The following is a 12260-nucleotide window of genomic DNA, read 5'->3' as shown; positions in this document are numbered from 1 at the left end:
GTGATCATACACAATAGATACGTTTTGTGCTCAACAAATGTATATACACTAAGCATAGGACATATAAACACCCTTAGTAAAACGGCTACGTCGTCTGGATTTTTTGACTGTTTAAAATGAAGGGTGGTTTTCAAAGCAGCCGATGTGTTGGGATAAATTAGTGACTTGTGTGTTTTATGCGATCATTTAGTTTTGATCTATTACCCGGTACCCTGTGGAGACATGTGCATAATAGGGGACAAAGATTGTATACGTCTCCCAAGGGCAATTTCTATATGTGAATACGTCTCAACAAGGTTTTCACGAAGTAGATATATGGATTTTACAAAGGAACTAGGTATTTCCAAGGTGTGTTGATCCGTCGCAAATTAAAGTATGTTATGTAAGGAATATTAAGTCCGAATTTCAGCCCAGGAAGTTAATTCTGGTTAGAATTGGAGCATTTTCAATTTGAAACTACACTTTTTAGTACACGAGAACGAAGAAATGATTCCACAAGGATACAAATTCCAGTATGTAGAATGTTTAATTGTAGTCTATAACTTTGTACATGTATTTTAATTGGATTGGATTAATTGGATTTTTTATTCTTATTCAACTGGCTGGCCCATTTAGTGGATTCCAAGGGGCCCAATAAGACGACGTCAATGTGAAGAAATGATAGTCTTAGATGTAGGAGGAAAACCCTAGAGGAATTTTCTGTGGGGAAACCCGCGGGATTAAGTAGGACTAAAACCCCAATCCACATTTTGGCCCAGGTGGATTCGAACCTGGGTCACAGCGGTGGAAGGGGAGGAACGTACTGCTACGCCAATCTGACTCCCAATGTAAACATATTGTATTTATAACAGAATGTTTTAATGATGTATATATTCACACAACGATTTCAGATTTAGCACAGAAATAAACTAATAGATAAGTCGTTGTAAAAGGTGTTCAACTTACCTTAATCCAGAACGGCTTCATCACTGCCATTGTTTCAACTTCATCGGGTCTGTTCAATACGCTGGAAGTCACCAACGCGTAGGCGCGGCCTATGCAAAGATCTTCCCTGTTCCATTAGCGGCCGCTAGGTGATGATAAAATGATGAAGTTCGTCATTTTGTAGTGGTAATTGTAGCTCCGTCTTATAAGTCTTTTACACATTGAAATGGCGTACGTTGTGGTAGTACACAACGCTGAAATGTATACATGAAGTCTCACTGAATAGTGTTTAACAGCAAAACAATCGGCTCCAAGACACTACGGGTATCTCTAGACGTATCACGCTCATGAGGCTTCTTATATGTTGTTCTGTTGTGTACTGACTACGGATGTCTTAGTGTTATTGGAGGAGTTATAATTCCTCTATTAAGTGTTGATGTGCGTTTGTCGCTAATCCTGGTGCTGCGACCATTGACTGACGAGGAAGAAAGAATGTTTGCATTCGGTAGACAGCCGAATCCAGCACGTGGAATTTCCTGGGCGAGAGCCCGTTGTCATTGTTGTATTTTGTTCATTTAATCGCGATGAATGGCAAAGCGGTTCGGGCAATCCACGGCGTTCACTACAATTTCATCTGCTTTACCATTTGATCACAACCAGATTGAACGAATTATTATTTACTAAATATTAAATAAATTATTATTTACTAAATATTAAATGAATTATTATTTACTAAATATTAAATAATAAAAACAATCTGTGTATGTTAATGTAAAGGCGCTAACTGATCCATTTTAAAGTAAATTACTAGTAGAAATTGGTAAAGTAGCTGCACGCGGGCCGGCTGTGGGCGGGGCCTGGGCCTCCGTAGGGAGGAGAATGAACTCCCGGTGCGTATGGGAGTAATCAGCGTTGATGTCGCAATATTATTTTATTGTTGCCCTCTAATCACCAAGGAATAAGGATAATAAAACAAACACCCTACAAATCAACATAAAAACATGTCCTAATTAATTACAATAATATATTGCATTTTATTCGATTATTTTTTTTACATTTCAAACTACAAACCATGGTCCTTATTCACGAGTCGGCCATATTGGATTGAGAGTGAGGTTAAATCTTGATTTTTGAAATTTGTGTAGAGAAATGAAGTAAATTTCTAATTAATTCCTGTCTTCTTCAATGAATAATATAAAATTAAACATTCCCTAATGTTTAAAGCCAGATTTAAAAAAAAAATCACAGTAAATAAGGCTGCATTGCGCGTACATAAATAGTCTGGTGCCATCTCATTCAACAGTTCACAATTAATGAAATGCCTTCAGGGAACTTAACAAAAATGGCCAACTCATGAATAAGGCCCATATACCACTGATCTCTATGTAAAGACATAGACATCAGTGCCATACACTAGCACTGCACGCGAGCGTCAAGCGAACGCGCGAGTGTTAAAAGGGCGTGCAAGTATCGAGCGACCCTCGCAAACACATAGGGAGGTTACTTTAACCGTACACATGCTACTTACTGTAGCATGTGTACGGTTAATTACATACGTACAGCGCGCACACAACGCGTTACGTGTCACACAACGTGTTACGTGCATGTTAAAAAAAGGTACAAACAATATCGTCGAAAAACCCACAATTCCGCCGCAAGGATATATGAAACACTCTACAAAACTACTCACGCGGACACCAAGGTGTTGAAGGACATTCTTAGTGGTCAACAGGTCCAGGCTGGAGTCGCTGAACCCAGGTTTTCTGATGTATTTTGTCGCCCGAGTAGTGTGCGAGCTCCGCATCACACGGATTCAGCCATTGAAAATAACCAAATAACACTGTTGACTAGATTACATATTCATGCGCAGCAAAATACTACATATAGGCATAAAAGGCTCGAATCATCATTAACTCAATATCTAAAAACTTCAGTATAATTTACAAAGCAACACTAAAAAGGAATTCCCACCCAACTGTGTCTGAAACAAACGATCATTTGAAAAGTGGCAAGGACTACTTCACATACAGGCGCGGGCATACTATAAAGTCTAAAGCAAACTGACTGCTTGTTGCTACGCAGTAAATTAAAGGCGAAATTAACCGTGCAGTTGATGGGGCCAGGGCAGTACAAAAACATATACGCGTACAGTGACATGATAAACATCTTAGACTTGTTACCTGTCCTTCGGCTCTTTAATTTGTTGCGCTTTAAAATCAAAGAGTATGTATTTACTAATTACTAAATATTTTTTAATTGAACCACAACGGGAAACTGACTAGGTGACAAGTATCAATTTTTGAAAAGTTGAACAAAGAAATTGACTGTGGCTTGAATTTGCGATTTTTACCGTACCGGTGGCAATTAGTTTTCATGCAACAAAGTATGATCGATGACAATAATGCATATGAGTGAAACATATCACATGACCAACTAAATATGTCAGCTGATTTGGAATAGGTTCTTACAGCTTATGCCACGTGGTCTCGCTGTGGTGTGTGCGTTAAATCGCTGAGCTGAATGTTGATGAAGGTTAAAGGTTCAATTGCTGGAGGAAATGTATATTTTTATTTTTATTTCCCCCAAAAGTGATTTTTGTTCCCTAAATTGCGTTTCATCAACTCCTGATGATTGATGAAATGAAACTCAGCTTTTCTCATTCATGGCTCAGGAGTATTTTTTTAGGTGAAGCTAAGTCCAAGAACCGCTCCGTTATCGACTGACGCATGCGCATTATGGTCATTGACTGTACTTGGTTGCGCAAACAATGATTTAGTACCGGTGGATGGTCTTTCGACTGAGCTTTCCAGCCCTATGTTGGCAGTTTCCCAAGAGGTCAATTATTTGATCAAATGGCGAAAGTCAGGAGTCATAATCTTGCACATACCATGCAGCCTGGTCTGCGTCTTGACATCGGGCGTATCCCACGGCTGCATAGCATGTGCAGATTAGCTTAGTTCAACCTTTCATGTATATGAATATTGGGGAATCATGGTTATTTAAATCTGTACAATGTATTAAACTCATCTCACGAAGTTCCTGTTTGCATTGTCAGTTTTTATTCGCGGCAGAACTCGTTGTTGCATCGACAGTAGACACAGTTTCAGACAATCGCGTCGTGGTTGAGGCTCCTGACGTTCGCGTTGTAGTCAGCTGCTGTCCGTTAGCGGCTCTGCGCTTGCCTGTGCGACGCTCCTTCCGCAAAAGCGCCCTCACGCGTTGGTTCAAGCAGAAGGCCACAAAGATAAAGACCCCCTGCAGCGTGTTGACGATGACGTTGACGTAGGACAAGACCACGTGGCCCACAGCATCGGATATGAATGCGAGAATCCACGTGATCCCAAACAGTAAAGCCAACTGGTATTAAGATAACACAAAAGTTTCGAAATTATAATGTGATAGCTACCTTAAAATAATTGTGGGCACTCATCACCAGGATGAGGTGAGAAGGCAAGAAAGGTTAAGGGGCAAAGGCCAGCATCATCTGGCAGACCTGGAATATCAGTATTTTTTGCTAACTTGAGGGTGAGTTGAGATTGAATAAGGTTGGGCCTGGTTTGATTGATCGTGATGTACTTTGCTAACAATAAAACTGCGCGTGCCTTGCAGCAATATTTTATTTTGCGACCAAGTATACAAATAGCTATGAACCGGGACTTGTATTGGGCCGTCCGATGCAAATAGACTTAGGGCTTCAAATCTGACTACTTCACTGTATAGTTGAATGCAAGTTATAAACATTACCTTGGCGTAGATCTTCACCTCATCCATTGCTTCTTCAGCCAGGCTCCTGTTTTGAACCATCCTGCTCATCCTCTTGGTCCGCCTTACACTGACAATGACCACGATGAAACAAATCGTGCTGAGAAGCAGAGAGGCGAGCACGGGAACGCCGAAGACTACGAGCAAGACGGTTCCTGTCGTGAACAGACACGGAGAGCTGCGATTGTAAATTGCCGGGAGCTCGGTGCAATCGCAAAGAGTCAGAGCTGTACACACGGACACGATTAGTAAAGCACCGCCCCACACCAAAAGCATGGCAGCTACTACCCGGCGGCAGTTTGGCCCGTCTCTGCTTGTCGACATTCGCCCGCCGAAGGTTCTCGCCACGTTGTATGATAACATCGCCATCCAGAAGAAAGCAGACAGCCACGAGAGGTGTGTCAGGGATGCGAACACCACGCAGGCGGGTCCTGCTGCGTTGAGAGCTCCCGCCAAGCTCAACAGGAGGATGGCAACAAAGAGCGCCACCACGAGGTTCATGGTGTACAGGCCGGCCGTGTTTCTGAGCACGGGAATCATAGAGTAGACGATAAAGGTAGCTGCCAATGCCAATATTGACAGGCAACTGCAGATTAGAGAGACGATCCACAAGGCAAACGTATTCGGGTCAGTCCAGTCGACTGGACCACATATGGCAGCACTACCATCCGACAAGAGAACAAAGTCTGCCCCTTCGAACTTAAAACCTGTTGATGAGTGCCTGATGAAGGAGGCACTCCATTCAAATTCGCTCGGATTCAACACGATTAACTCTAGGCAATTCATATCGAGGATCTCGAGACATTCACTTGGCGCTGCATCGTGCTTCGCCGATCCTACGCCAACCTTTTTCCACAAGTAAGTCGAAAATATCTGGAAATTGAGACTGGAGTCATTTCCGTCCATCGTCTGGAAAACGTCTGTGGCTAACAAGGATGCACTTGCGCAGCTGTCGATTCCTGAGAGTACAGCGCCCTCAATCGTGTAAACAGCCACACTCCCGATATTGCAGAGTTGAACGTCTGTGGTGTTCAGTTCAAAAAGTGCGGACAACTTGCTCTCAAGATTTTCAATCAAATCAAAACTCTTTACCAAGATATCAAGTCTGACATCTTTAGGGTTGGTCATCTGTGAATCAAGAACTGCTTGCCAGTGCAAGGCAACCTCTCCAAGACTAATGTTTACGAGAGAGCTACAGTTTTCGTGCAGTATAGTAAAGGGCGAGGAAGGCAGTCCGGGGGCATCAAATGAAATCTGAGTGCATCTGCCGTCTTCGTTAATGACACCTGACGCACAGATAACAGCACGGCACCTGTCCAGGAAAGGATCATAAAGCTCCCCTGGCTGACAGACCGAGTCCTCGCCACCACCCCAGCCGAAGTCGAAGAGGGCTTCTATTGTTGGTGTATCGGCCGATGGGGAACACACCGCAGGGCATTCCTGCCATATGTCATCTTCGCTGCAGAGAATGTTGCAAAGTGGTCCACAATTGGCATTGGGTACTACGTTTAATCCGTTGCACATGCCGCAGTGAGGGTTTTTGTAGTGACTTCCGTTCAGATGAAGAGGAGCAAAGTAGTCCAAGCAAGCAGCTTCAAGAGTTGTATTTGCAAACTGCGGACTACAGGAACTGACAGTGCGTGCGGGACAAGTGCGAGCAGTGCCGAGAGAGTTGTTTCCCGGTGGTTCATAAACATATCTCCCCGTTGGTGTACCGTCAATGGTGACATTGAATCTGGAATCGAATGTAGTAGATCCAGATTGATCGTACTCGTACTCCAAGTTGGCATTCCATTTCTGCAAATGAGCAGGCTCGACGCCGTGACAAATCGCACAGAACACGTTTTTGTACACAGCGCCCTCGCTGTCGTAAACGGGCAAGGACCCGATGACGTCATCATCACTGGCCATCTTCTCACAATTTTCCCTGATGAATGAAACATCCCAGCTCTCGGGGCAGAAACTCACCAAGGCCCAGCCGAAGTATTGGTACCGATATTTGCCTGACTGACCCGGCATCCACACACATGAGTAGTACTGGATGGCCACGCCCTTCATTTTGGCTTCCGTCCAATCAGATGCCGGGTGGCAGTTTGAATGGTAGTCATAGCAACAGTCGTCGAAGAACGCGCATGCGTCATCGCACTTGCATGTTTCTTGTCTTAGTGGCCTCAGTGTATCTCGTCTTCCTTGTTTGCAGTCATAGCCACAGTAGTGAATCTCTCCACACAAAAACGCGGGAATGTCAAACCTTGACGTTTCTGTAGGTGGAAAACAAATTGAAGAAAATTTAATGTATCAGGTCATTCATAACAAACTATTTAACTTATTGTCAATCCTCAGGTGCCATAAAAAGATGTCCTCCATTCAAAATGTGTGGTACCCTTAAAAGTACCACAGGGCCATAATCTGTAAATACATTTTTTTTGCAAATTTAATAATCACGAATAAAGAACTATATTCATTGGTTTACCCCAGAAATTTAAAGGACCAGTTGATGAAACAATTTCCTCAAAATTGTTCACTGACTTGCCAAAAAACCGCTTGAAATGTTCACTCGACATACCTTCTTGGCATTCAACGTAGAGATTTGGTTTTAAAGTACAGTTAGAATCAACTCCAGGCTGCAGCGCGCACTGTGAGAGTTCCGTCTCACTGCCGTCGCATCCCACCGCTGACACCAGGACTCTCGCTGGTATTGCATCAACTTTAGGCTCCGGTCCGAAAAGCACTGACACGCTAGTCAAGAAGCCCAACTGGCGGCAAATCACATCTCTGTCTCGAGAGTCCGGATAGCCACAGATGGCGCCCCACTCGTCAGATGGTCTAAGACGGCCAACCACAAAACCTCCCCCTGAGAAATAAGATTGCGCAAGCTTCAGCTCCATTCCATATCCTGGAAGAGGGGAAAGAGAAACTGGAGAAAAACAAATTGCAAAGTTGTTTTTAATGCTGTCAGTCAACTTAAGTCTGATCAGTAGTTAGTTTATTTCATTACTGCCTGACACATGTCTTCTCGTGTGCAGCGAAGAGAAACAGGTTACTCTGGAAAGTCATTATCAAAAACAAATAATCACTTGGATACCACATAAATGTACGCTGATAGCATACTTTTGAAGGTGTCTATGCAGATTTATGCAGTGTTACCTTCTCTTTAAAAGGATATTAACGTCCTGGAACGCGCAAAATTGGGCTATAATAAAACAAATGCAATATAATTGAAAGTATGTTAGGGGGCAATCAAAAGTAGGATATTACGTCCACACAATCATCCTTTAAAATCTGGGCGTTTTGCCATTCTTACGAGAACGAATTTCGGGGGTCAAAACTATGACTCTCAAAAATCGAGCGCATCTCATTCTGCGGACGTGCAAAAACATGTGTGTTATTGGTGCGGTTTGTATTATGTAACACACTCACAACGTGTACCACACATTAAACTGACACAGCTATACGTATGTACGTATATATGCGAATGCCACAAAAGTCCGCCGCGTCCGATGTAAACAACCGGTTTTTTCCTGGTTTTTTTCGGAAATGGTGATTAAGACATTCGGTTAGTCGCCTTTCAAGCATACCTTTGAACTTGGACAAATAAACAATCCAAATTGTAAACGTTTCGGGGATGTCAGGCCGTAATGCCCCTTTAACTACTTCTGTTAATGAAACCAGTCAAACGGTAGTACATAGCTCCATGGTGGTACTCACCGTTGCACTTTAACCCAGCAAAGCTGGAACATTCTTCAAACAGTGGCTGCTGAACTGGACAGTCCACCAGCTTACTCTCCGTGCCAACGCACTGAACACGCTGAAGGAGAACGTCCATCGAGTATAGCGACGACTCAATAGGCACAGTATAGGGCTTAGAGGCCGCTGTGTCCGGGTATCCAAGATGGCGGCATGCGAGTTGATGCGCATGCGTGGCGAACATCCAAAACCAGAGGTCGCTGCACACGCCGTGCCATTCCGCACTGTTATTGCAGCGCATCTGCAGGACGCCCTCGTCCTCAAGAACGCCGGTTCCGAGACGGAAGTCGAGATCTTTATTGGTAGAATAAAATTAACATAAAGAGAAAAAAAATTGACTTAAAATGTAGCAGGTGCTATGAGTTTACATCCGTTAATGTCCTCGTCTGCTAGCAATAAAAGCTTGGACCAGACAGAAGATAGACTGCGCTGTTCACTGACGATAAGCAAACCGGTTGGAATTTTTCTGTAACCATTACGTACACGTTATCCTAAACCGAATAAAGCACTAAAAAGCTAAATGTAGTAAGGAATCATACAGGAAAAAGGTTAATTGAGTGAGATTTCCGATGTAACTTACCCATGGCGCAGACCACCCATAATGCGTCACTAATACCACAGTGCTGCCCGTCAAAAAGCGTCAAGCTACAGGTAGTACCACCGTGTGATGAGCCCCAGCAAAAATAACCTGCCCAATTCGATGGGGATGTCCTCAACTCGTCATGTGATCCATTGCTTGATCTATTACGTAATCCGAAGGTTTCCGAGTGGCAGAAGAACTTGTAGCCAGCCCGACGGCATATGTCGGCACCGATGCCCGGAAACAAGTCCGAACCAGAGAGGCAAACGGTGTTCCAAGCCTCGTCGACCGAACTGCGAAGTTGAACGACCCCCTCGTTCGGGGAGATTCCTCCAAAGAGCCGGTATGATACCTCTTCATCTGTTTGAAGCGGGTCATCTGGATGTAAATCGATGCGTTATTATTTTGTTTTGTTTCTTCGTGTTTTCTTGTAATGAATATTTCACATTTGAAATAAGACATTTCACAAAGACATTTCACATTTCACAAGCTTGCCTATTGGAGCCGAAAACGAATGTCTTTTTTTTGTCAGTCCGTCGGGGAGTCGGGGAGTCAGTCAGTCAGTCGTGGAGTCGGGGAGTCAGTCACTCACTCACTCACTCCCCCCTCACTCAATCACTCACTCACTCACTCACTCCCCCAGTCAGTCGGTCGGGGAGTCAGTCAGTCAATCAGTCAGTCGGTAAGTCGGTGACGTCGACTACGCAGCCCTACCTAGAATAGTAAGTGTTCTGTTGTCGGTAGAATTAGAGCAGACGACGCCAACGTCTTCATCGTGACTGCAGTCATGGTTGTCCCTGCCCACATGAGGGCAGTCTCCAAGTACCTCCTCGTTCCCAGAGCAGCTGACATCGTCCATGAGAATCGGTCCAGACCCCGGTCCGAACTTGGTGTGCTCTGATGCCACGGAGCTGTAGCCCAGTTGACGACAGACGACTAACGCGTCTTCGATGCTCCAGTAGTCGTCACAGACGGTACCCCATTCGCCGCTTAAGTAGACTTTTACCCGTCCTTCCGAAGACGAGTTTCCTCCGACCAGTCGGACACTACCATCTGTAACTTGAATGAAATATAATTTCTTATTTTTAATTTTGTTTTTAAGCCAAGTGTATAGTTTCAGATGTGATGAATCCAAACGAGCCAGCATAATGACAGTCAATACATTTCGCGAGGCTATATAAGTTTCAGCCAGGAAACAAATGTACTTCCGGTTTTTATAACTAATTTCTTTGTTGGCAAATTTCTTAATGACTTAAGGGTAGAGTGCGTGGACACCATTTGTTATTGGTGTATTTTTTCGTTTGAAGCATTAAAAGTGCTCAAAATATCTAATGACGGATTTTTAATAACTAACCTGATGAAGGGCTAGCTCTGAGCCTGCTGTATATTTCGAGAAAACACACTATATATATCGATCTTGATTTCGATTCAAAAGTTGCTGAGTCGTAACACAATCCCGAAATCAGTATTCGGGACATGATTCTCATTCAGCCGATTGTTGCTACGCGATGTAACACACTGATCTCGCTTATAATAGCAACTGAGCGCATGCGTGTGCGTCGCGTCAACGCGGCTGTACCCATTCACGGATTCACCCAATTGCAAACCAACAGCCAACGGAAATTTCCCAAAATTTGTCACTCGACACATCTTTGGGAATGACCTTCTTATATTGCTTTCTTCAAAGTGACAGCATGCCAGAAGAATAGTTTCACAGGGAGTTTAGTGTCAGTACTATCTTAAGTTTAAACCAACTTAAAGCCATATAACAACAATTTGGTCGATTACGTTTTGAAAAAAAAAATGCAAATGGTCTGTCTCTACCTTTAAAAAACCTTTGTATGACGACTAGCGTGACGCGAAGCAGAGAAGACATTAAACGCAACGTAAGGTTATCCAAAAACAGAACTATGAAATAATTGTAAAAGAAATGCTTATGAAGATTAACGGTTTAAAGACAGAAAATGCACTAATAATAATGCAAAGTAGTCACTGTAATGATTAAATACAATAAGTTACAGCATGCGAGACGTCTTGTTACTTACCAGCTTGCGCTGTGGTAGCAGAACCACAGCAAACTAAGAGAAACACACACATCACGAAAGAACTGTTTGCTCTTTTTGCCAGCATCATTCTGGGATAGGACTCATAAAAACAAGCACCGACACAGTACGATCTTCGTTGATGATTGGGACAGAATTTGAGCGATATCCGTGTTTCAAGTCGTGGCCCATGCCCAGCAAGCTCACTGCCGTTTTATACACAAATGGCTTTAATTCTATACCTACGTGTCAGCCAACCATAGGTGAGAATTAAGATACGCGGGTAGTGACTGATTTATTGTGGGATAATCTTTAATGATGCGGGTTTGTGTTTTACAATATTCCCGCTAAGTGCACTGCATGGAGTCACTATCTGTCACGCTTGTCGGATTCGGTCCAATGACGAGTTCATTACGTACTTGTCGCTGAAATTGGATCGGATTTGCCATTTATTGTCCTGTCCATTATAGACACTTTTCCGCAAGGGAAGTCTAAATTCAGTCCAGCTTATAGGCTGTTTTCGTGGAATGGACGGAGAACGCACACAATGGACGGAGAACAAACACAATCTGAGACAAGCAAAAATTAACGTGCAAAATTCCATATAGGCTAATAACTCGCAAACAGAATAGTTCAACAATATTGCAAGGGAAAACGTGGGAAAGCAATTATATTTGCGAGAACATGTTTGTATTAAAACAAGGTTTGAATTTTAAAAGTTAACAGATTTTTCCCTATAGGAACAAATATGACATGTAATGAATGCATGTGTTCACTCCCACCAATGCAATCGAATGGTACCAGGCTTTTTAAACATAGGCACTTGACACAAAGTCGTAAAACAACAGACAAAGTCTCTCTCGTCTTTTCGAGGTCGAAACAACAGTTTAAGGATACTTATTAAAACATAAGACAATGAAACAGTTGTATTTCAATAAAACAAATAATAAAATAAATGAAAACACTTTTAAAATTATTGATGTGCATGTATTTTCCCTCTAAAATCCATTGTAATGACTAAGACATTAGATATTACATACAGAGTGAGTAAAAAAAAAAACCGAAACCCAAATGTTGGGAGCATTGATTTAGTGAAGTTCTGCATGTAGCACTTTCAAAATCAAGTATATGTAAGCCCAATTCATAAGCTATACTTTAGTACAAGAATCATTCAAATCACTCATGTACTTTTCAAGTTACGGAAT

The 12260-nt window shown here is 42.9% G+C and overlaps 1 protein-coding gene across 2 annotated transcripts; it reads right to left on the bottom strand.

Moving 5' to 3' along the window:
- Window positions 1-507: 507 nt before the first annotated feature.
- LOC119724729 lies at window positions 508-11268 on the bottom strand. Of its 2 annotated transcripts, none has more exons than XM_038195917.1 (7): window positions 11059-11268; window positions 9728-10072; window positions 9014-9391; window positions 8395-8727; window positions 7253-7603; window positions 4669-6947; window positions 508-4281 (listed from the first exon to the last, which is right to left on the bottom strand). In XM_038195917.1, exons 1-7 carry the CDS (start codon window positions 11144-11146, stop codon window positions 3976-3978), a joined length of 4080 nt encoding a protein of 1359 aa, XP_038051845.1. In that variant the 5' UTR covers window positions 11147-11268; the 3' UTR covers window positions 508-3975. The 2 variants fall into 2 exon arrangements, with proteins under 2 accessions (XP_038051845.1, XP_038051846.1); XM_038195918.1 differs by having other exon boundaries at window positions 3964-4281; window positions 9728-10066.
- Between the last annotated feature and the right edge of the window lie 992 nt (window positions 11269-12260).

This window comes from Patiria miniata, unplaced genomic scaffold, assembly GCF_015706575.1.
Source record: "Patiria miniata isolate m_02_andy unplaced genomic scaffold, ASM1570657v1 HiC_scaffold_18, whole genome shotgun sequence".
In the NCBI taxonomy this organism is placed as follows: domain Eukaryota; kingdom Metazoa; phylum Echinodermata; class Asteroidea; order Valvatida; family Asterinidae; genus Patiria; species Patiria miniata.
The sequence above is the reverse complement of the archived record's forward strand: the minus strand, read 5'-3'. Positions and strand labels throughout refer to the sequence as shown.

Bases quoted from the DNA above. Each gene is read 5' to 3' on its own strand.
- LOC119724729 (XM_038195917.1), bottom strand. From the start codon at position 11,146: ATGATGCTGGCAAAAAGAGCAAACAGTTCTTTCGTGATGTGTGTGTTT. The intron at 10,073-11,058 runs GTAAGTAACAAG...ATTTCATTCAAG, and splicing joins TGCTACCACAGCGCAAGCTG to TTACAGATGGTAGTGTCCGA. The intron at 9,392-9,727 runs GTAGGGCTGCGT...ATTTACATCCAG, and splicing joins CAGAACACTTACTATTCTAG to ATGACCCGCTTCAAACAGAT.